General features: G+C 42.5%; 3 protein-coding genes and 1 long non-coding RNA gene across 6 annotated transcripts; 2 read left to right on the top strand and 2 right to left on the bottom strand.

The window, feature by feature from the left end:
* Nucleotides 1–24: 24 nt before the first annotated feature.
* LOC6496917 (unconventional myosin ID) lies at nucleotides 25–17036 on the bottom strand. Its single transcript, XM_001963108.4, has 9 exons — nucleotides 15870–17036; nucleotides 7690–7992; nucleotides 5436–5655; nucleotides 3802–4027; nucleotides 3360–3743; nucleotides 3220–3299; nucleotides 1748–3163; nucleotides 1526–1683; nucleotides 25–1469 (listed from the first exon to the last, which is right to left on the bottom strand). The coding sequence occupies exons 1-9, from the start codon at nucleotides 15956–15958 to the stop codon at nucleotides 1301–1303; spliced, it is 3045 nt and encodes a 1014-aa protein (XP_001963144.1). The 5' UTR covers nucleotides 15959–17036; the 3' UTR covers nucleotides 25–1300.
* LOC116656044 lies at nucleotides 8133–9362 on the top strand. Its single transcript, XR_004311061.2, has 2 exons — nucleotides 8133–8893; nucleotides 8969–9362. It is a non-coding gene; the product is annotated as an uncharacterized LOC116656044 (long non-coding RNA).
* A 366-nt stretch (nucleotides 17037–17402) lies between the features above and the next one.
* LOC6498604 (peptidyl-tRNA hydrolase ICT1, mitochondrial) lies at nucleotides 17403–18228 on the top strand. The gene is made up of 2 exons (XM_001963109.3): nucleotides 17403–17667; nucleotides 17728–18228. Exons 1-2 carry the CDS (start codon nucleotides 17506–17508, stop codon nucleotides 18181–18183), a joined length of 618 nt encoding a protein of 205 aa, XP_001963145.1. The 5' UTR covers nucleotides 17403–17505; the 3' UTR covers nucleotides 18184–18228.
* Nucleotides 18173–20686, bottom strand: LOC6496916. 3 transcript variants are annotated; one of them, XM_032455280.2, is made up of 4 exons: nucleotides 19874–20686; nucleotides 19676–19819; nucleotides 18558–19584; nucleotides 18173–18505 (listed from the first exon to the last, which is right to left on the bottom strand). In XM_032455280.2, the coding sequence occupies exons 1-4, from the start codon at nucleotides 20431–20433 to the stop codon at nucleotides 18365–18367; spliced, it is 1872 nt and encodes a 623-aa protein (XP_032311171.1). In that variant the 5' UTR covers nucleotides 20434–20686; the 3' UTR covers nucleotides 18173–18364. The 3 variants fall into 3 exon arrangements, with proteins under 3 accessions (XP_032311171.1, XP_001963146.1, XP_044572263.1); XM_001963110.4 differs by having other exon boundaries at nucleotides 18558–19566; XM_044716328.1 differs by having other exon boundaries at nucleotides 19881–20129.
* Nucleotides 20687–20903: the final 217 nt, after the last annotated feature.

Here is a 20903-nt window from a genome sequence, read left to right as displayed (position 1 = left end):
CTCTTTATTTTTATCTTTTATCAATCGGTGGCGAGCCATGTGCATTTTATTTCGGTCCGTGCCAATACATTTTGATTCGCTCGAGAACGAGAGCGTCGATTACGTCGAAAGTTTTAAAAAACGTTTTTTTGAAATCAATTTTTGACAAAACAATTCGAATAGGAGTCTAAAGAAAACAGTGAATTTTTTTAGCACGCCGAGGTATTCAAAAATTATAGAAGCTTCGCTTGGGCTGCAACCTCCATACACTTCAGCTTCTGGGACAAGGCATCCGTACGATTGTTTAGTTTTTTTAACTTGATTTTAAGCTTCTTGATACCCTTGCTGGCAAAATAGTGAGCATATTTGTAGCAGTTAGTCTGGCGCTTTCCCCTCGGATGGATCTTGATTTTTTTGTTAGCACAACTTTTTTTACCGGATGGTGCCGGAATCGCATCGGTATCGATCTTGGTTAACTCTTGCAATACGGCCTTCCAGTCATACAGGTTCGGGTTGGAGGAAGTGGACGGACCACTCAGTCCCACGTGCCACGAATTCTGCATCGGGTTGGACTCCATCACGTAACGTATTATTTTTTTGAAAATTCTTACGAAATTTATAAAATTATAGGGACGTATTTTGGAATCTCCGAACCAGATTTTCGTACTATTTTTATTGCCGAAAAATTACTCAATATTGTATGTCCAGTTCAGAGTACAATACGATTCGTAATGAGACTATTCCAACGCTTAGTTTGGCAAGACAGAGATTTGGAAACACCCAGACTACTTTGTTTTCAAAAATTACAGATTTTATTGCATATATTTTATAAATTTTATAAATATTAATTGCAAATGGCACACGTATGTTTGTTTCATAATTTTAAGTACAAACGTTGTTTCGTCGATTAAACAATTGATATTAATACAAAATGTTTGTCGTCGTGTGCTGTGAATCATATTATAGTCGAACAAATGCACAAAGTACATATAATACTTTTTGTTGTGTTCTCTGCCTGCCAGATCAACCGGCGGAGGTCGTTCTTCCACATGGATGGTAATAAATATCGCCTTAATGCATATATAATAGAAAAATGTACAAAATTACAATCACTTTGTCTCAATTAGACACACACACAGAACAGATAAAACTAACTACTATTACTAATAGAAAAATGGGATATTAGCAAAAGGCACGGTATACACAAAGTTGGATCGATGGACGTACATAATAAAAATCAATCGGTCTGCCACGGCCGATCTGCCTCGTCTTAACATTAGGTTGCATAATTTACAGGACACTCGGGGTTGCAATCCCTATCTCAAATGCAATACGAAGCCGGCACTTCGAAAATTATGCTGCCGTCCTTGTGACGGAAATTGGGATTCTCCACATTCGAAGCTGCCTCCACGATAATGGTCCGTGGCTTGTCGTCCAGCCGGCAGGCGATAGTGTTGCTGACATTCACTCGGAGTTCGGTGCCAGTTAGGCTGAAAGGATACAGAAGTTAGTGACTGAGTTAGGGGATAACATGGGAGGTCCTTACTCATGGTACTTCTTGCAGACGATGCCCACCAGTTCTCCAATGCGGTCCTCCTTCAGGGTCGTGTGCTCGCCATGGAGAGCGAACAGCAAGTCCTTGTTTTTGGGCGAATGGAAGATAATCAGTTGATCCCGTCCAGGTGTAACACTAATCGCAGTCAACTATTTAACGGCAAGGTATAGTCATTAATTAAAGTAATATATTTATGTGCTTGAAGGACCTTACCTCTCGGATTGCAATGGAACGCTCCAAATCCCGGAACTTCTTCTTGATGCCATCCAGCTTGTATATGGTGGAGTCCGTGACGATGAAGGCACGATCCGCCTGCTTGTTGTGCTGGTTGAACTTTTTCACGAATCCGGAGAAGAGGACCTGGCGGAAGGACTCGGCATCCTTCTTTCCGGCCAGTGCGTTCTTCATGTTGCGGATATTGGTGGTGTAGGCATCGTAGCCGCTGTTATCCTGCGAGTTGGCCAGGTAGTCGCCCAGCCAGCGCCTCTGCTGGCCCCAGTACGGGCGACGTCCAGCCAGGGCGGTGGCAGCAACGATCTGGAGCCGCAATTGGGGCCACTCGCTGCGCGGATACTTCTTCAGGATCATGTAGGCCCGCCAGAAGTCGAACATGCGATGGAGCTTGGCCTCGGCCTTCCTTCCAGCCAGCGGAGGCTGTGGCCACTGGATGCTCTTGCCGTAGTCGCGCATCTGCTTGGCATTGCGGAAGCGATTGGCCAGCTCCTGGACGTAGCTGCGCAGCTTGTAGGTCTTGTAGGCCCGCATAATGGCCATGGCGGCCTTCATCTTTTTGTAGTTCTTGCGAGCGATCCAGCCACGGACCCGTTTCTGCAGCAGGGTGACAATTTGTGGGATCATCTCGTTGCGCTGCTGCTCCAAGGCGAACAGAGTGCGCGGGGACCGGATGAAGATCTTGGTGTGTCCATACTTGACGTCCTGCGCGAATTTCTTCTCCTCGATCAGAACCCGGACACCGTCGCGATCGCTACCGGCCCGGAAGTTGGGCCACGTGTATTGCGAGATCATTTTGTAGCGCAGCAGGAACTTATCGTAGCGCTGGCGATGCACGAATCCGGCGCGACGCACTCGCACATTCTCCAGCAGACCCAAGTAGCGTACCTGGTGCTCCACACGCTCCTCGTCGAACACCGTCGAGCTCTTGATGTCGTTGGGCTTGATGCACCGCACATAGAAGGGTTCCTTCTTCAGCAGCGTGACCACCAGATCGGCCATGGATCGCTGGAACAAGGTACCGGCCGTCAGTGGCCTCTTTGTGGTCTTCTTGATGTCCTGGGCTCCCTCGGGCCACATTTCACTGAGGTTGGCGTCCTTTGAGTTGTGCAGCAGGCGCTTGAAGTCCTGGTACAAAGTGTCCTTGTTCTTCTCAATGAAACCGTTAATGTTGTAGATGACATCGCCGGCGTAGTGAGTGATGCGGAAGTCCTCGCGATGCTTCAGCTCCTTGTCGGTGGGCTTCAGCTGGCGACTGGTATAGTGGGGATGCTTGCTCAGGTTCTTGTCCATGGCCCCCAGCAGCGTGTCATCGGTGACCTTGCCCACGCTCAGGCAGGCCTCGTCCATAATGGCGATGATGCCCTTGTGGGGTTGCTCCACCAGATCGCAAATTATCTTGAATTGAAAATAAAATTAATATTTATGAAGACCCTTTATAAACTAACACCTACCTTGTTGTTGAAGTAGTCAATGTTGGTCCACTCAATGCCCTCACGTTGGTACTCCTCCTGCTCCTGCTTCAGCACCAGTTCTAAAATATATCCAAAGGATAAGTACTTGCCATTTAGTATGAACTAATATCCTCACTTACCAATAAACAACTGCTGCAATTTCTCATTGCAATAATTAATGCAAAACTGCTCAAAGCTGTTGGAGTCAAAGATCTCGAAACCGTAGATGTCCAGCACACCGATGACAGAGTTGAACCTGGCCTGGGTCTTGCTGCCCCGGAAGAGGATCGCCCGGTTGATGCGGGAGATGATCCAGGTGAAGAGGCGGTCGTAGATGGCCTTGGCCAGGGCATCCTTGCCGTACTCTGCCTGGGTGGCATTGTGATCCTTCTGCATAACATTTCCACCAGCAGCAATGACGCGTTTGGTCAAGGCGGTCGACAGATCGGATTCTGTGACCTGAAGCAACCTGGCTGTGGACTGCAAGTGCTGCTTGTTGCTGATAACCAGCTCGTCCTCAATGGCTATAGAAAGAGAAATATTTAATATACAGATTTAAATAATAACTAACATCCAACTTACTTTGGAACTCTACATTTCCGAGATGCAGAATGGCCGCCACTGTTCGCCAAATAGTTTGCACTTCGTCCGTGGAGAATCCCAGAGTCTTAAAGGCGTTGCAGGTGCCCTTGTAGTCGGACTTTTCCGTCAGGATGTCCATGCTGCCCTGGTTAAGGTAATGGTACTTGCCGGTCTCCTTCTGCAACTCATATTGTCGCAGCTCGTTGTCGTTGGCTCCACGCAGTAGCTAAAAATGGATCGAAGGGTTGGGGGCTTTAATTAAGGTATTCCAACTATTTTAAATTAATTCTTTTTCCTTTCTGTACTTCATGACCATATCAATGTGACAGGAATTTAGCACAGCAGACAATTAGCAGACACATTTAAGTGTAATTGAACTTCCGGTTTCAATTATTCATATGAAACTTGGAAACAGAAACTACTAATCTACAGACACTATATTCGAGTCAGATATTGCATACAAGATGTCATAACTTGTCTGTTTGTGTATTTTATGTTTCAGAACACTTTTATGAGACATATCTCTATCTGTAGAAAGGAAAATAAACCCGACAATCAATAAAAATCTACATAGTACGCTTATCAGCCCTCCGACCAGGTACTTTGAGTGTGAGTAAGATTGAGTGTTGTTTATTCCTGGAAAACTCTTTCAATACACCTAGAGTAAGTACCCTGGAAGTCATAAATTATAACTCGGCTAAAATGAGAATTTATGAGCAATGCAGACGAGGTGCCAAGCACCTCTGTTCTAAACTCGAGCATTCCACAATATGGCACAATATTTATTTTTGAGTCTTTGAGAATTTAAAAATAAACAATATACACGTTTCAGGAAAACCCCTTAGCAGAGTTATAAATACAAGTCTGGCAAATAACGCGACTTGATTAAGTGCTTTTAGATCAAAAATGTGTTAAATGAAATCTAAATTAAATACTTTGGGTTGTTAGCGGAAAGAGTGATCAATTAGCACCCCAACACTCGATAGAAATGCGAACAATAGGTGAGTCCACTATGGATTGAATAATGAATAAGCAAGCCCCACAATGACGCGATCTGTTTTTCTGGTTGAATGGATGAGTCTTGGCTACGCCTTTATTATCATTTAATTTCGTGATATCATCAATTTGCACAATCCATTTAAACTGGAAGAAATAAATAGATTTGAAGATTCACTGTCTAGTAATTTAATTAATAGGAGAGTTCTTTTAATTGAAGAAATGCCAGGGGTTTGTCTATTTTTTTTTCTTAAGTAAAGTATCTAAGAATCCTAGCAATAGTCTATATTATACAATGTATATTTTCCACACTCATAAAACTGTCTCAAATTCCAATGTTCATCTAAACTACTCACACAATGTTTACCCAGCAGTGGGGAAACCACACCCACTAAGAGCAACGACAATAAATGTCTAAGGCCCCCTCCGAAAAAGCAACAACCTGACACCCTCTAGTAATTGACGCCCCAGTGGCCGCTCCCATCCCACCCACTTTTGGCCACCTTTCGTCACTTGGCACGCGTCACGCTGACTCACTTGGATAAATATTCGTGCACCGTAACCCACTACACATTATTGTATAAGGCCTGAGGCCACACACGAATAGTTTTATTATTGTGCACCGCCCCCCATCATACCTGATAGAAACTGTGGAAATTCCGTTCGCCAGGTTGCTGCTGCACCACTCGCGACTTCTCCAGGAGGTAGTTCGTTATGATGCCACCCACCGGGTCAGCCTTGTAGTCGAACTCGATGTCCATGTACTTGCCGAATCGGCTGGAGTTGTCGTTGCGATTTGTTTTGGCATTTCCGAATGTCTCCAGGATAGCATTGCTCTGGATGAGAACGTTCTTAACTCTGAAAGATAATAATAATATAAAATAAATGTTATTTTAATATTAATGTATATCCCTCCACCATCAGACCATAAAAAACTCATAAAAACTAAATCGACATAATTAAAAAAAGCATTTTAGCTTTATAAATTCATCCTTAAATGCCTTGGCTGTGAAAAGTAATTTGGTAAATGGCTTCAGCCCTAATCCCTTTCAAACTGTACTAAATGTCATTTTAAATTTCATTCGAGGCACTAAAAATTGGCAATTTAGTTGGCCATTGTTTGGGGCTTGGTTTTATGGAGCACCTAAAACTACATCCGAGTGATAAAAGACTATTCGACAAAGTGGTTGTCGGGGGGTTGGCAATTAGTGGGGCTATTAATTCGGTAACTTAAGCCATGCTCTGGCCATGATGTCATTCGGGGGTCAGGGGTCGTTTGACGACCATGTGAGCGATTATTCCGCATCAGGGGAATATAGTACATTGGCGGCCTTCGTTTTGCTTAATTAGAAGGCACCTTGCAGCCAGACTCCCTCAATGTAAATTCCGTTTGCGCATTTGCATGCAAAACAATGGGGAATCCAAGTGACTTTTCTCCGGACTGTTTTCCCTGCGGGTACTCGCTTATAGATTGAGTTTCAGTTCCCAGTGTCTGGTTCACACAATTGTGATAACGCCTGAAAGCCTTCCATCAGCCTTTGCATGCCGAATTGATAAACCTATTTATTATACAATCAGTGCAAAGTGGCGGTGGTTTGCTGATCCAGTTAGCACTGTTTGGTTACATTGTCTTTCAGTATGACAAGTGTTTCCATCTGCTTCTGCATGTTAAAGGGTCATTAAGAGGCACTACAGCTAAATTTTCCAACTTGCTTCTTTTACAATGAAAGAAAATGACTTACTGGGTGCCTTTAATGTAATTTAATTCATATTCATATAACCAAAACCATAACCATCTTCTTCCTCACCAATATCTATCTAACCAGGCCTAACCATTCCTATATCTTTTCCATTTTTTCTTTAATTCCAAAACGATTTGCAGATCGATTCTCCATCGATCTGCATCAAAAGCTAGGAACAAAATATTTTTTCGATTTTTTTCCACATTTTCTGGGCTATCCCCTTCAAAATGGGGAAAGTGCATGGGGAGGACAATATGTCCCCCTGCGGAGCCTATATCTTGGCCAATTTCCATCCGATTCTTGTGCGGAATACCTTAAACGATTTGTAGATCGATTCTCCATTGATCTGCATCAAAACCTAGGAACAAAATATTTTTTCGATTTTTTTCCACATTTCCTGGACTATCCCCTTCAAAATGGGGAAAGTGCATGGGGAGGACAATATGTCTCCCTGCGGAGCCTATATCTTGGCCAATTTCCATCCGATTCTTGTGCGGAATACCTTAAACGATTTCTAGATCGATTTTCCATCGCTCTGCATCAAAACCTAGGAACAAAATATGTTTTCGATTTTTTTCCACATTTCCTCGACTATCCCCTTCAAAATGGGGAAAGTGCATGGGGAGGACAATATGTCTCCCTGCGGAGCCTATATCTTGGCCAATTTCCATCCGATTCTTGTGCGGAATACCTTAAACGATTTCTACATCGATTCTTCATTGATCTGTATTAAAACCTAGGAACAAAATATTTTGTCGATTTTTTTCTACATTTTCTGGGCTATTCCCTTCAAAATGGGGAAAGTGCATGGGGAGGACAATATGACCCCCTGCGGAGCCTATATCTTGGCCAATTTTCCTCAGATTCTTGAGCGGAATACCTTAAACGATTTGTAGATCGATTCTCCATCGATCTGCATCAAAAGCAAAGAACAAAAGATTTTTTAGATTTTTCGCCACATATTCTGAAATGATTCTTCATCAGTGACTGTGTGCCTTAGCAGTAGAAATATCTAAATGGTTTGTAGATCGAAGTCTATTAACCTTGATTTAAATCTAAGAAAGTACCATATATTTATATTTTTTCTTATATCTCTATTTGTAAATATCAAATAACCGTATTAAATTAAAAATTGTACTTCTCGGCTTACCGTTCAATTTCATTTTGACCTTGGGTGTTCGTCACTGCAGCGATGTACTTCATGATGATCTTGGAAGCCTCGGTTTTTCCGGCACCAGATTCGCCTGAGATCAGGATGCAGGTGTCCTGATGGCGCTGCTTGAGCACCCTGTAGGCGGCGTCGGCGATAGCAAAGACGTGGGGCGCATTCTCGAACAGCTCCCGGCCCTTGTACTTGCGGATCGTCTCCGGGCCGTAGATGTTCATCTGTTTGTACGGATTCATGGAGACGCACACCTCGCCGATGTATGTGTAGATGGATCCGACCTGGAATCTGTGGAAGAGAAATGGACGGATGATCATTAGTTGATGCAGTGTTTGGAAATGCATTTCCCGTGGATTACGAAATAGATTTCGACGGGACCGAATTAACTAAAATAAATGCTCCCATTCCGGAGTAGAGCTGTGGGGAGTTGGGGGAAAGTGGGTGGCTGACTGGTGGCAGGTGGAAGGTGGCATGTGGAAGGCGGGGAGTGACCGCCCGTTGTGGCGCCTGCGGTTTCAATACGAGAATTAGTTTTTCAACAACATCGCTGCAGGGCGTGCCGTTTAATTAAATTGATTGCCATCGATGATTTTTGATCGTTTTTGTTCGATTTTGATTGACTGCGATGATGTGTGTGGGTGTGGATCTATTTTTTATGCACTTTTGTGAGGCGCCAAAAGATTGGGTCAAGTAATAAGTGGGTCAAAAGACAGAAATAGAGAAGCTATAAGAAATTAATAGATTGGGAACTAAATGATTGCAACAAATACATGAAAGTTAATCAAACTATTACAACGAAAAAGGTAAGCATTATCTAGTTCTTTAAAAAAAAAGATAATGTTTAAAAGTAATTTATCAAATTTCTGTAGAAACAAGGTATAGTACTATCTTTAATCTCTAATCATGACACTAACATAAGTACTTAAAAGTTTCGGCGAATTGAAAAAATATATACTCATTTCCTTTATTATCTTTTGGAAAAACTTCTGAGTCACAGGAATAGCCGATTTGTAATTAAAATGAATCAAACTTACAGATACTTCAAGTCAAGGAAGGAGTTGAGTGAATCACTGGATTTCGACTGCATATCAAATTTTTCCAAAAAGTAATATAATTTTAGCCGTGATTTTTACATCATAATAGAATAACAAAGCAACAAATATAACAGTTCTCCAAATTTTGTCTAATTGTAAGACTAAGATCGTATTTTCTGTGCTACTTTTCACTTACAAAAGTATAAATCATTTTTTGAGTAATTTTTAAGTCTTTTGTAGCTTCACCAAGATTACAAAAGTATTACGTCAAGACGAATGGAAATTAGCCAGTACAGACATGGCCCAGACTAGCCCGAAAGTAAAAGTTATACCATTACGAATAACAAATTACCACAATAGTCCAGTCCTCGGGCTGTGCAACAAGTCTTACAAAAGCCTGGAAACATTGTTTCCCAAAAAAACAAAAAAATAATAATAGAAAACATAGAAACCCAAAACTGAAGCACTAAATTAACAGACAAAGAAGTGGAGAAATTGTTAAAACAAAGCCGATTCAAGCCAGGCAGGCCGAAAGCAAACTAAGTCCAAGCCAAATAGTAATCTGAGGGAATGGGGGAAGGCGGGCGATTAAAACAATACACTTAATACACGCATTTGTTTGTATTTATGTTTTGGCTGCTGGCTGCTGGGTGCTGGGTGCTGACTGGGTCTCGCAGAAGGCAACACATGTTTTTACTTAACTTTTCAGAGCTTATTTATAGACGGGGGGGCTGGCTAGCTGGGCTGTCTGCTGGCTTTTCTGCTTTCAGTTTCGTTTTTAGTCATATTGCTGGCCATTTCCGTTACTTTAGCCGCCTCAGATACATCTGGGTCAGAAATGTGACAGGCGACAAACGACTAAACTATTGAACTATTGAACTCCAGACACCGTTTAGCATGCCTGTGTACTTTTTGGGGCGCCAAAGGGCCATCATTAATACTGAGTTGCACTCAGCAGGGAAAAGGGCAGGCAGCAAGCCTCTTAGCAAAAAGCAAAGAAACTAAATCCGAAATAAAAAAAGCTTCTAGTTGTGTGATTTCTACGATTTCCCTCTCAGAAGAGTTCCGAAGTCTTCAGCGAGGGGGCTGGGGGAGTGGGTCATTGGGTGTCTTTCTTTGTGGGTGTGTACAAGTAGAACGCCCACGTGGCGTATGATTGACATAACGTCAAAATTTGTCAGTGCCCCGGCGTGACTTTCCACTTGCCTTTAGCGGAGGAGGGCTTCCCAAACCCCCATTAAGTTTTAGAAACTGCCGGACCTTTGTTTTGGTTTCCAATTGTATTCAAAATCAGTTGCTGTCGATCATTTAGGGATTGAGGTCATTGATCGAATGGCTTTTAAATCAAATTGTGAAATAAATGTTAAAGAAAACTCTACATTTTTAAGATTAATTAAAGAACTCTGCTTATCGTTATAAATTTTTTTGTAAGCCGTGTTTAATCTTTTCAAAAGCAATTCCACATTAATTATGTACTCAACTGCTTACACATGACTTCTGTTCTTTGGGTCTCCCCTTTTTGGAAACTCCACCATAAATTAAAACTTTTGTGACTGGCTTCGCATATTTTCATGTTTGTTCTTTCCAGCACTTCATAAACGCGACTTGGGCAGTTTCATTATGACAATTGTCGCTGACTTCGAGAGTCTTTCTTTATGCACTGTCCCCCCAAATGACGTAATTCAAGATAAAAGTTTGCTAAAAAAAAGTAATATATAAGAACGCAAAACAAGTAAATCGAAAGTCTCGTTTCAAGTTCCTCTATATATGCATGATAATATTTTGTGTTTACACATTTTGTTTCACACTCTTAGTTTTATTATTACATTTTTGTGACTCATCTGCCTGAGACTGAGCACATGGCAATGGCATCCAGTAGTATTATTATTTAATAAGACATGTATCAATAAACAAATTGTTAGCTTCGAGTGTTAACACGTTGTAGCCTCTGACTCACACTAGTCTATTCTAATGTGCATTTGCATGGGGCCATTAATAATTTGCGACGCCTTCTTCCACTTCCCCCATCAATGAATCATACCAATTCCGAGAATTAAACTTCAAAACAGACCAAACACAAAAAAATCAATAAGTTAACAGTGCAGTTTTCACGGCTTTCGGAAAATGTTCGGTCTGGGCTGACGTCATAAATTGGTCAATAAACTAGACGCTTACTGGGTCAATGTTTTTACTTATTGGGGGCTTGTTTTGTCTCTTATCTAATTGAGTTTAGGCCATTTATTGGCGGGCTTAGATTCTAGAATGGAGGGAGGTGCCAGTTACCAGCTTGAAATGATGAGAAGCGTAGAGAAAGGATGTATTTGCGCAGAGGATCGTACAGATTGGATGTGTTTTCCATTATACAAATTGTTTTAATGCAAATTGTTATTTTTTCATCGCAAGCATGAAAGGAAAACATTAAAGAATTATGGGAGAGTCTGCTAGTAGTGCGAGAATCATGTGCGGATAGGTCAAGTCCCCTCGAAAATTTTTTGAACTGCTGCCAATAATCGCATTTATGGGAACCACATCAGACCATGGCCGGAAAGGCTGTTCTATCTCAGCACCGACGTCATCTCCCTTCCCGTCTTTGCTGACCATTTGTATCTGTAGACTATTCATATACAGCCTGCAATGCACAATTACTCGCTGGCCCTGCCTTCGAATTAACTTCAATTTACAACCGGCTGAGAAGAGTCAGACGCAAATCAATTAACAGGAGCAGAACGAACTGGTCTCTGGTCTGGCCACCAAGCCGCTAAAGATTTGTGTAAACGAATTACAGATGCCACATCTTAAGGATTGTTTCGTTGCACCTCCCTGCTCCGGCTCCGGCTCCGGCTACTGATCTGTTCGAGTTAAAGTTATTGCATTGCGAATGACAAACATTGCCCGGGCTCATCTGGGTAAACAAACAGGGCAGGAGCAACAACGGCGTCGTCTAGACGGGTTCTCAGGTCGTTCTAAGTCGTTGCCACTTCCACTGCCCCATACTCTACCCCATCCACTGGTAGTTCAATGTTTTATGATTTTCTTCCCAGAATTTGCACATTAACCGAGAGATCAGAGCATGGAAAAGGGGGAAAACACCGCGAGAAAACCTGGAAAGGTAATCAAATCAAATCTAAGCGGTGCGGTGCCGTTATGTAAATTATCTAATTTCCGTTCCGGTATCAGCAGAAGTGCTTATCTCCGATCAACTGACTGGTTTCGATAGGAGCTTATCAGAAGGTGAAACAAGGGTGATGTCTAGGGGTCGATTGTTTACTCCACGTCAGATGAAAGACTCCCTTTGAACTAAAAAGAAAGAATGCAATGGGGAGTTTAACAATTCCTCCCTACTCTCTACAAATAAACAGACAATTTCTGATTGCAATCGGAAATCAAAGATGAGTTCTTGAAGTTTTTCCAAAGCTTTCTTCGCGAAGAAAAAACACAGAAAGTGTTTATATTCGGCGGCGGGCTCTTTTAACTGAATATCACACGGCTATCAAGTATTTAAAAAGTATATAAATAAAATGCCTATATAAGGCAGGCAACAGAAAATATGCCTTATATGCGAGAAGTACTGGAAACCTAATCCAATGGAAGGTCTCGCCACAACAATTGCATAACCAAGAGTTCGCCGGCGACTCGCTTATCGCCTTGGCAATAAGTATAGCCCATGTCCGATGGCCATGGCTATCGAGCAATAATATATATGGGACTTTTTTATACCAAACTTTTTTTTTCTTGAGACAAACCTCTGGCACTTTTGGCCAAGAATGCAATCTTATCGGGACCCGGGGACCTTAGTACATAAATAACAAAATAAAAATTCAATGTTTTCCAGCGCCATAGACGGTTTCCAGTTATTGGAGCTCTATAACAATGGGGTTTTTTTTTCTTAACTGATAAATAAGCTGTATCAGGGGTGATTTGACAATATTTCTAGTGCTGATTTTGGAGAATTACTCAAGTGAGTTGACACCAAAATATTTGAAAGTTGGTCCCTTATAGGACCCATAAATTCTGGTTTTATGAGTATCTCTCGAGGGTTGAGCTCTCCCCACCATAAAACGGCACTCCAGTTGGGGGCACTTTAACAGCCAAACTATAATTTGTTCAGTGTATTTGAGTGTCATCAGTGGAATACTAAAATCTAAGCCTTGGCCGAGCCAAAAAGTAAATAAAATAAAATCAATAAAAATATAAGCAAAGTGGGGAGGCATTTAAATGAAAATGAAATGCAATGTGTAGTTAGCATTGAAAGTGGATGTCGTCACTCGACTGAATCATCCGATATATGTTTGGAGAAGGATTTATCTTTACAGTATACAAAATCTTAATAAAATAAATACTTTTTATGGGCCTCTAGATCATACAGATCTTTAACCTTTCTATAGACACTTCCCTCGCGTTAAAAATATCATTTAATAAATCATAAAATAATAAAATTCAAAGGCCTTATAAATATATATAACATATTTCTCTTAGAAAGAAAGGAAAAGTTCATCGGCAGTTCATGGAAAATCAACTCGAGTGTCGTAAACAATGGAGCATCCGAAATATAGGCCAAAATAAGTGCGTAAACAAAAGTTGAAAATGAAAACTACACTTATCAGCTAAGTAGACACGAAATGAGCTACTGGAGAGTGTGATGCATGTGTGGAGGGGTCGGAGACTTCTGACAGTGTCTAAAGGGTCAAAGGGCAATCCATCAGAGATTTAACGATGCTCTTGGCCCGCCCGTCGAGGACACTTGACTTAGTGGTGGAGAAAAAAAGGCATAAAAGTCTCCTTTCCGGATACTTCTGAACTTGGATGGCGGCAAACAGAGCGATCTCCTTGTTGGGGTCTGGGAGATCGAGCATTTTGGGGCATCGGAAACAAGTTTTCTTTCAAACACATTTTTCTCTTCTTCTATTTTGTGGGTGAGTCTCGGCCAAACTGACGCCATCAACCGGTTCGTGTTTTTGGCTACGCCATGGTATTTCAGCTTTATTATTGTTGACTCGAGTATCTGCAAGATACACACAGTGAGTCAGAGCAATAGACCAAAGCTATAGCCCAATCTATTTGGCAAATATCACAAGGGTGGAAAAATTTAAAACAAAATGCATAATATATGATGTCAGATGCCAGAAACAACAACTAATATTAAATCCAAGTCGGGTACGGAATGCAGTTATCGCCCCATTTGATTGATTTACTCGCACAAATGAAAGTGAGTTTATTTCACTGAAATTCATTTATTTCTTTCACGTCTTTTTTATTTTTTTCACATTTTCCAATTACGTGTTTGCTTTTCTTGGGCTTTTGGCGCGTTTTTGACCCTCAATTTGTTGGGGGTTTTCCTCGCCAGTTGGCTGGTTTGGCTTTAATCAGCTTTTCCGCGTTTCCTGATAAATATTTATTAATGCACAACAAATTGATTGGAGTTATGTTATGATTATGCCACAATGCAAGACATGAAAATCGTGTTCAATTTATGTAATTCACAACTTTTCGTTTGATAACCGATTTGTGGCCGAGCAAAGTGGGTTAACATGCATCTTTTGTTCGTAATTCGTTTTTAATTATAGTTTTCTTTGGTTGCATAATAAAGCAATCAAGCAAAGGGTATGGATTTGATCCGAGTTTGAATGAGATCTTTCAAAAACCCCCTTCTGCCATTGCCAGTTGAATCAACAATTTCAAACCAACAGCTCAAGACGAGGGCTTATCGAAGCAAACATATCATAATTGTGATATATCGTCCGAGTGCTGTTAGCAATTAAATAGGTATATTGTGATGAATCAGAGCTGGAATCATTTCCTAAAATAAATAAGTATTTTTGTACATATTGCCAAATCGGTGGACAAAGAGAAAAGCCTGGATTTTGGCCAAACTCATTATCATAAAAGACCGAGCGAAACAACTATTTTGTAAGCCATTGCTAATCAGTTGAATAAATATGCGGACTCGACAATAACGCGGCGAGAACTCTTCCTGATAATGATCATTTTTACATGAAAGTTAGCGAGCCATGCGAGGCACCGACCCGTGGTCGTCGGCGAGAGTGGGGGCGAGCTAACCCACACGCAGGGACTGGGAGGTAGTGCTACCCATTACCCACTACCCACTCCAAGGGAAGTGGATGCAACAAGTTGTTGACACACGTCGCCGGGAGTGAAACGGAATGAAATGATATACGGGCGAGTGGGCCAAGTGGGTTGTGCTGGATGGTGGTGCGTGGTGGGTTAAGGAACTTTACATAATGGACCCTCCTGGCGTCCACCAAAGCGGCGGTAACCACCTGGAACCACACAATGGTAGCCACACAAATATTGACAATAGAACAGGTGGGTGTTGGTATTTTTATTGCCATTACAATTGTTAGTAAAACAGCCATTGCAAATATTTATTTTATTTTCTGATTCTTAAATAAAATATTTACAAATTCCCTGTGATTTCCAGAAGGGGTTTCTAGTCAGAATCTCTCTTAAAAGTCATATATTTGGCAGAAACTTTACCTACTATTTCACTAGTTTTCCCTCATTTCCTTTTCCCTCTTAAATTGAATTAAAAAGCCGCTAATGAATCGCATTAAAAACCGAAAGTCATCGCACAAAAAAATAGTAGAAGAGTTTAACACTTTAAATGAGCATGCAAATGGATCCATTGAGAGTGCTGCCAAGTAGAACGAGTTGACGCCAGTGGGGGATTGGGGCCAAGACGGAGGTGGAATGGAGCTAGAAGGGGGCTACAAAGTCGGAGATGGCGACTGCCCAGGTTTAATTGAAAGGCAGATAAACAAATCCAGTTTAATCGAGTCGGAAAAACCAAGAACCGCAACCAGTTTCTGTGTGGCGCCCCCAGGTGGCAATCTAGCTGGAAAGAACCTTGAACTAGACCAGAAATCCATGGTGGGGAAGTGGTTTTCCGAGAGGAAGGAGTGACTTGTGCCAGGAAAGAAAACAGAGGACAAGGCCACCAATGGAATCAATAAATGCACTTGGCAAAAAATTGTTTATTTTTCTAGTCATTTAATAAACAAACTAGCTTTCTTTAAGGAATAGTTCTTATACTTTATAGATCTCTTAGGAGCTTGTAAGATACACTGCTTATTCTTATAATTTATCCCAAATTTTTATCATTATCTCTCTTACCTTTTTCGTAAATTATCCATGAATTTCTCCATTGAGACATGATCCAAAAGGACAAAGTCCTGTACTCCTGCTTCCCGCTGCATAGCCATGTTGTCCTTTTTGGTTTCTGTTTTGCTCACAGGCGATAGGTAGAGTGGATCTTTGAAGGGTCTTATTGCCGGCTGCAAGGGTGCAGAGGTATGAGCTCAGGTGAGAAACTCAGGTAACAGAAACAGTCACCGTCGATTCAAGAATTTCGGGCAAAGGCAGCACACTCAGATCGTAAGAAGAAGGCACTTTTCACTCGACTTTTGTTTTGCTTGTTTGTTTGCCTTGCCTTTCGCGTCTTGTTTCGAATTTTAAATATATATATTTGTCCATATATATATACGACTATATATCCATGTGTGTTTGCTGTTGGAGGGTAATTTTTATGTTTTATGAACCAAACTCGGTCACTGTTGCTGCTTCTGCTGCTGCTGCTGCTGATTGCGTTGAATAATTTTTCGCTGTGACAACAGACACGACGACGAATATCACCGATTAATAAAGAATATTTTTGGCCCGATCGAACTCTTCCAATTGGAATAGAACAAGAACGAGATCAGGAACACGAAAACGATCCAGAAAAAGAGCACACGATCAGGAACCACTATTCTTCGCCGCCGCACTAAAAGCCACAAGTTTCGCGTCGTCGCTTGAGGTAAACATTTATTTTATTGGCTATTAGCTCTTCGATCTTGTTCTTTGCCGGAATGCAGCCAATAAGTTAGATAGCCCAGTTGGTTGGGGTTCAGAATCGGCGGTCTGGACGGTTAATCAAACAGATATGAGAAACAGACGTAGTACCGCGCCGGCAGCAACTTTTTGTAGGTCTGCACAACTCGACACTCAAAAAAACACTCAACGTTGGTGCCCGTCGGATTCGGAATCGGACAGCTTTATAGAGTTTACATTATACGAAAAACCAGTGCCTTTTCAAGTTTCCCGCCACCCCCCGTCAGCATCACCCTGTAGGCATTCGCTCTCCCAAAGTCACCCTGTGGTTCATCGGGTTTCAACCCGAAGCAGACTTCGGGTGCGAGAGAGTCATTTTCCATTTCTATGGGTATGTTTTAATCTACACTGGGAATAATATTCAAATATAATATAAACCACCTGTTGATATCAAAATCTACAAATAGATCTCTGAAAATTATTAGAAAAGCTTTCTTTTAGATTACTATATACACATATTAACTATATACACATATATACACATATTCCATATTTCCATAATAGACAGTTAAGAATTATATTCAAAAAACATTCAGGGATTTTAAATGGGAACTAGAGATATTTTTGTAAAGGTAAACAGGATATTTTAGACCATTTTCCATTTTCCTATAAAAATAGGTAAAATATGAACAAAAAATGAATAAATTCGTGACAGATTTTCTACTTATTGCACCAGATACTTTCAAAAATATATTTATCTGTTAGATTTGTTTCAAAATCAAAGAGCAGCAAGTGGTTAGCGCCAACGGCCGCCAAGGTTTCAGTATTTTTTACCTGTTGTATAGTATTTTTCAAAAACTGCGGCCAGACTAAAATTAAACAGCTGTGCACTCGTAACAACTTAAAAAGTTAGTTTGAAAACTGCCGAAATTAATGAAAAATGAATAAAATCACACGTGCCTTTATCAGTGTTCTCCGGCAGAACAGCTCCTCTGGGGGAAACAGCACGGTTCTGGGTCGTCAGCTGTCCTACAAGAGTGATTTGTCGCTGGACAAGATATACCCCAGTGCGAGACTGCAAATCTACACGCCGCCCCCACCGGTAAGTATTTATAAATACTTTAATATTATACCATTTCTAACTTGAACTTTGCTTTATTAGCCTCCTGGCAGCGACAATAAGTTCAACGGCTTCATCCCCATAGACAAGCTGGAGATCACCTACAGTCGCAGCTCTGGACCCGGTGGCCAGCATGTGAACACGGTCAACACCAAAGTGGACCTGCGCTTCAAGGTGGCGGAGGCTGACTGGATTCCCGAGCAAACACGCCAAAAGCTACTTAAGACCCTCGCCAACCGGATTACCAAGGAGGGCTACTACTACATCAAGAGCGACCTGACCCGATCGCAACAAATGAACCTGGCCGATGCGTTGGAAAAGCTACGTACCATTATTCGCGCCCAGGAGGCAGCGGAAGCCAGTCCACCCAGTGAAGAGACCCTGGAGAAGCTACGTCGCCGCCAGGAGCGAGCAGCTCGCGAACGACTGCAACTGAAAAGAGGCCGCGCCCAGGTGAAGGCGGATCGTCAGGGACCCAGTGGAGTAGTGGACTTCTAATTGTTATATTGTTGCACAAAATACACATTACACATAGACAAATAATTAAGTTATGCTGGCCGATTGGGAGGTTTCGCTTTCACAGATTAGTTAAGATCTATTTGGCACAAAGATACCCTTTTCAAGAGTATACAAAATATTTTGTCTTGGAAAATCTGTGAAAATGAAACTCGGCTCGGCTTTAATGGGTTTCTCGAGGCAGCTGCTCATCGTCCTGCGCTGGCGTGACCGTGAACCGCTTGTTGCTGGGGCCTTGTATGACATGTTCCTGGATCGACTGATCCTTGCCCACTTTCGAGGGCATGCTGGCAAAGCGGGGGCGCTAGAATGAGTAGAAAATAAGACAAAAGCCACAGAACGAAAGATCAACTTACGGGTTGAGGAGGACTTAGTTGGATAGCAACATCATGGCTTCTTTGTGATGGCCGGCTGACCACACTGCGACGATGACGTCGCTCTTCCGGCAGCTGGCCATTTCCAAGCATCGTGTATAGCTCCTCCAGGCGGTGGATGGTTGAGAAAGCTGCTCCAGGCGGCTGCACCGAGTAGCTGTGACGATTGCTCAATGGCGACCAGGTGTGCTGATAGCCTGTTTCGTCCAGGTGTCGTAAGAACTGCCGGTTGATGGTGCCCAAAGCCTTTTGGTCTTCGGTGGCCAAATTGGCCATCAATTCGTCTATTATCTCGGCCTCCGTCGCGACATTTCCGTGTCTTGCCAGCTTGATGTCATGCTTCCAGAATTGCCTGTTCTTTCGCCCAATCACTGGAGCTATTTCCTTGATCTTGAGCACGAGGATGCCCATAAGGTATACGCACAGGACGTTGGAGATGGTCAGACACATGCTGATGGTCCCCAGCACTGCCAGTTCCGTCGCCTGGTTATCCGAGTACTTACGTGTCTTGACCACGTCTCTGTATAAGGTATCATCGCTCTCGAAGAACTTGTAGATGCAGGCCACGGCCCAAAGCAGTCCTGAGTTAACCGCCGGCGGCAGCAAGGATGCGGATATTGCCACTCCCACCAATGACCCTATGTTGCCGCCCAGGATGCCGATGGCAGCTGCTGCTCCTGAGGGAATCGCCGTAAAAACTCCCACAACCAGCGAGTGAAGATCGCAGCGGGATAGCATTTCTTCCGTGAGTCCTTCTCCGATGGCGTATTTCTGATTCGTTGTGCACACAACCAGGCCGAAGAGGAAGCCAACCAGGGTGGCTGTCAGGATGCCTATAAGTTCGTTAAGCATGCCTAGTCTACGAAGCGATCGATCCTGGATCACTGTTCCGAAAATGGCTGCTATAATTGGGCCCATTAGAGGTGAGATCAGCATGCTGGAGGCCAAGAAGATGGTACTGTTTTCCACTAAACCAAAGCTGGCCAGGATTCTAAGAAGATAAAGATAACTTTCAAATTTAAAAAGTTTTTTTTGAGAATAATGTGGTCTTTAAGTGATCCTTATAAAAATAAAAATATAAATATTTGAAGGATTCTTACGCTGCCGATACCAGGAGTATACAAAAGTCAAAGGTTATAGCCGCATCCTGCCTCACATCTCTGACAATCTGGGCCACATTCAAGCGGGATCGCACCGAGTTCATAAACCTATTCCAGATTCCCTGCTTCTGGGCAGTGATATTCCTAGGAAGATCAATTACTAAGGACATTAGAACCTACGAATACTGCTGAGATTACTCGCTACTTGATGGCTGATCCTCCTGCTCCTCCTGGAACTCTCTCTGGACGTAGGACCTGTTGGCCAAGCAGCTGACCACGGAAACTGACGACCCTTCGCGATCGCCAATGCCCCATTCCTGGAGCGCGTCATAGAGACTCTCGTAACGTTCGTCAAACTCCATGGAAAAACTGACGTGGAAGGACGTGCCCTCTAAACTGGGCAACCATATGGCATTGGGAATGTGGAACTTTCGCAGGATCTTTCGCAGCACTTCCTCCTGAGCGGTGTCCAGTGGCATGTTGAGGAGCTGATCCCTGGAGCCGCCATCAGGAGTCTGAATTTGGATGGTGGGTGGAGGGTATCGGACTTTCGCCAATTTCTGAGGCGTCTCCTCCGGCGATTCACCAATTCGGATGGTAGAGAGGCTCTCGATCGTGGAAGCTCTGCTGGCGGGACGGGTTGAGGCTGGAGTAGCCACCTCTCCATTGATGACCTGAACATATCCATCTTTCTGGCGTTGCTCCTCGGCTTTAGTGGGAATCGTGATGGTGAAAAGTACAGCGGTGGTTCCCGTCATTTTAGTTTACGGAAATTTTATTTCCGGGATTTTTATTTACACCAGACTTGGGATTAGATCGATGAAGTGCATAACCACAGCACACAGACAAATAATGGCACAATCACACGGAGAGAGGACGGACCCGGAATGCAACTGCTGCGATCTTCTCTGAACTGGAAGTGGAGGGAAAGATGCGTAGTGGGCGCATTGGAGCCTCACTTGTTATTGCATCTGAACTGATAACGGTTCTCGGCTGGAACTGCTTCTTGCCGATCCACCAGTCACCCAGAAACCGATCCCCCATGGCTATATTTAGGATGTTGATGCGAGCTTTCGCGCCATCTTTTTGAATTTTTATGGTTTTTCAAAAATGGTCAGTAGGAGATATTGGATCATAAAAAAGTTACGCTTTTATTTCATTTTTAGATATTGTTTTTTTGTTTAACATTATTATTAAGCTAAGGCTAAAGTTTTATTTTAAAATGTTA

The sequence above is a fragment of the Drosophila ananassae genome, chromosome 3R (assembly GCF_017639315.1).
Source record: "Drosophila ananassae strain 14024-0371.13 chromosome 3R, ASM1763931v2, whole genome shotgun sequence".
In the NCBI taxonomy this organism is placed as follows: Eukaryota; Metazoa; Arthropoda; class Insecta; order Diptera; family Drosophilidae; genus Drosophila; species Drosophila ananassae.
The sequence above is the reverse complement of the archived record's forward strand: the minus strand, read 5'-3'. Positions and strand labels throughout refer to the sequence as shown.

Coding starts and splice junctions, on each gene's coding strand:
- LOC6496917 (XM_001963108.4), bottom strand. CDS start 15,958: ATGGCTATGCAGCGGGAAGCAGGAGTACAGGACTTTGTCCTTTTGGAT. Junction 3,744..3,801: donor CGGAAATGTAGAGTTCCAAA/GTAAGTTGGATG, acceptor CTCTTTCTATAG/CCATTGAGGACGAGCTGGTT. Junction 3,300..3,359: donor ATTGCAGCAGTTGTTTATTG/GTAAGTGAGGAT, acceptor GATATATTTTAG/AACTGGTGCTGAAGCAGGAG.
- LOC6498604 (XM_001963109.3), top strand. CDS start 17,506: ATGAATAAAATCACACGTGCCTTTATCAGTGTTCTCCGGCAGAACAGC. Junction 17,668..17,727: donor TCTACACGCCGCCCCCACCG/GTAAGTATTTAT, acceptor TTGCTTTATTAG/CCTCCTGGCAGCGACAATAA.
- LOC6496916 (XM_032455280.2), bottom strand. CDS start 20,433: ATGACGGGAACCACCGCTGTACTTTTCACCATCACGATTCCCACTAAA. Junction 19,820..19,873: donor GATCAGCCATCAAGTAGCGA/GTAATCTCAGCA, acceptor TGATCTTCCTAG/GAATATCACTGCCCAGAAGC. Junction 19,585..19,675: donor ATACTCCTGGTATCGGCAGC/GTAAGAATCCTT, acceptor TAAATTTGAAAG/TTATCTTTATCTTCTTAGAA.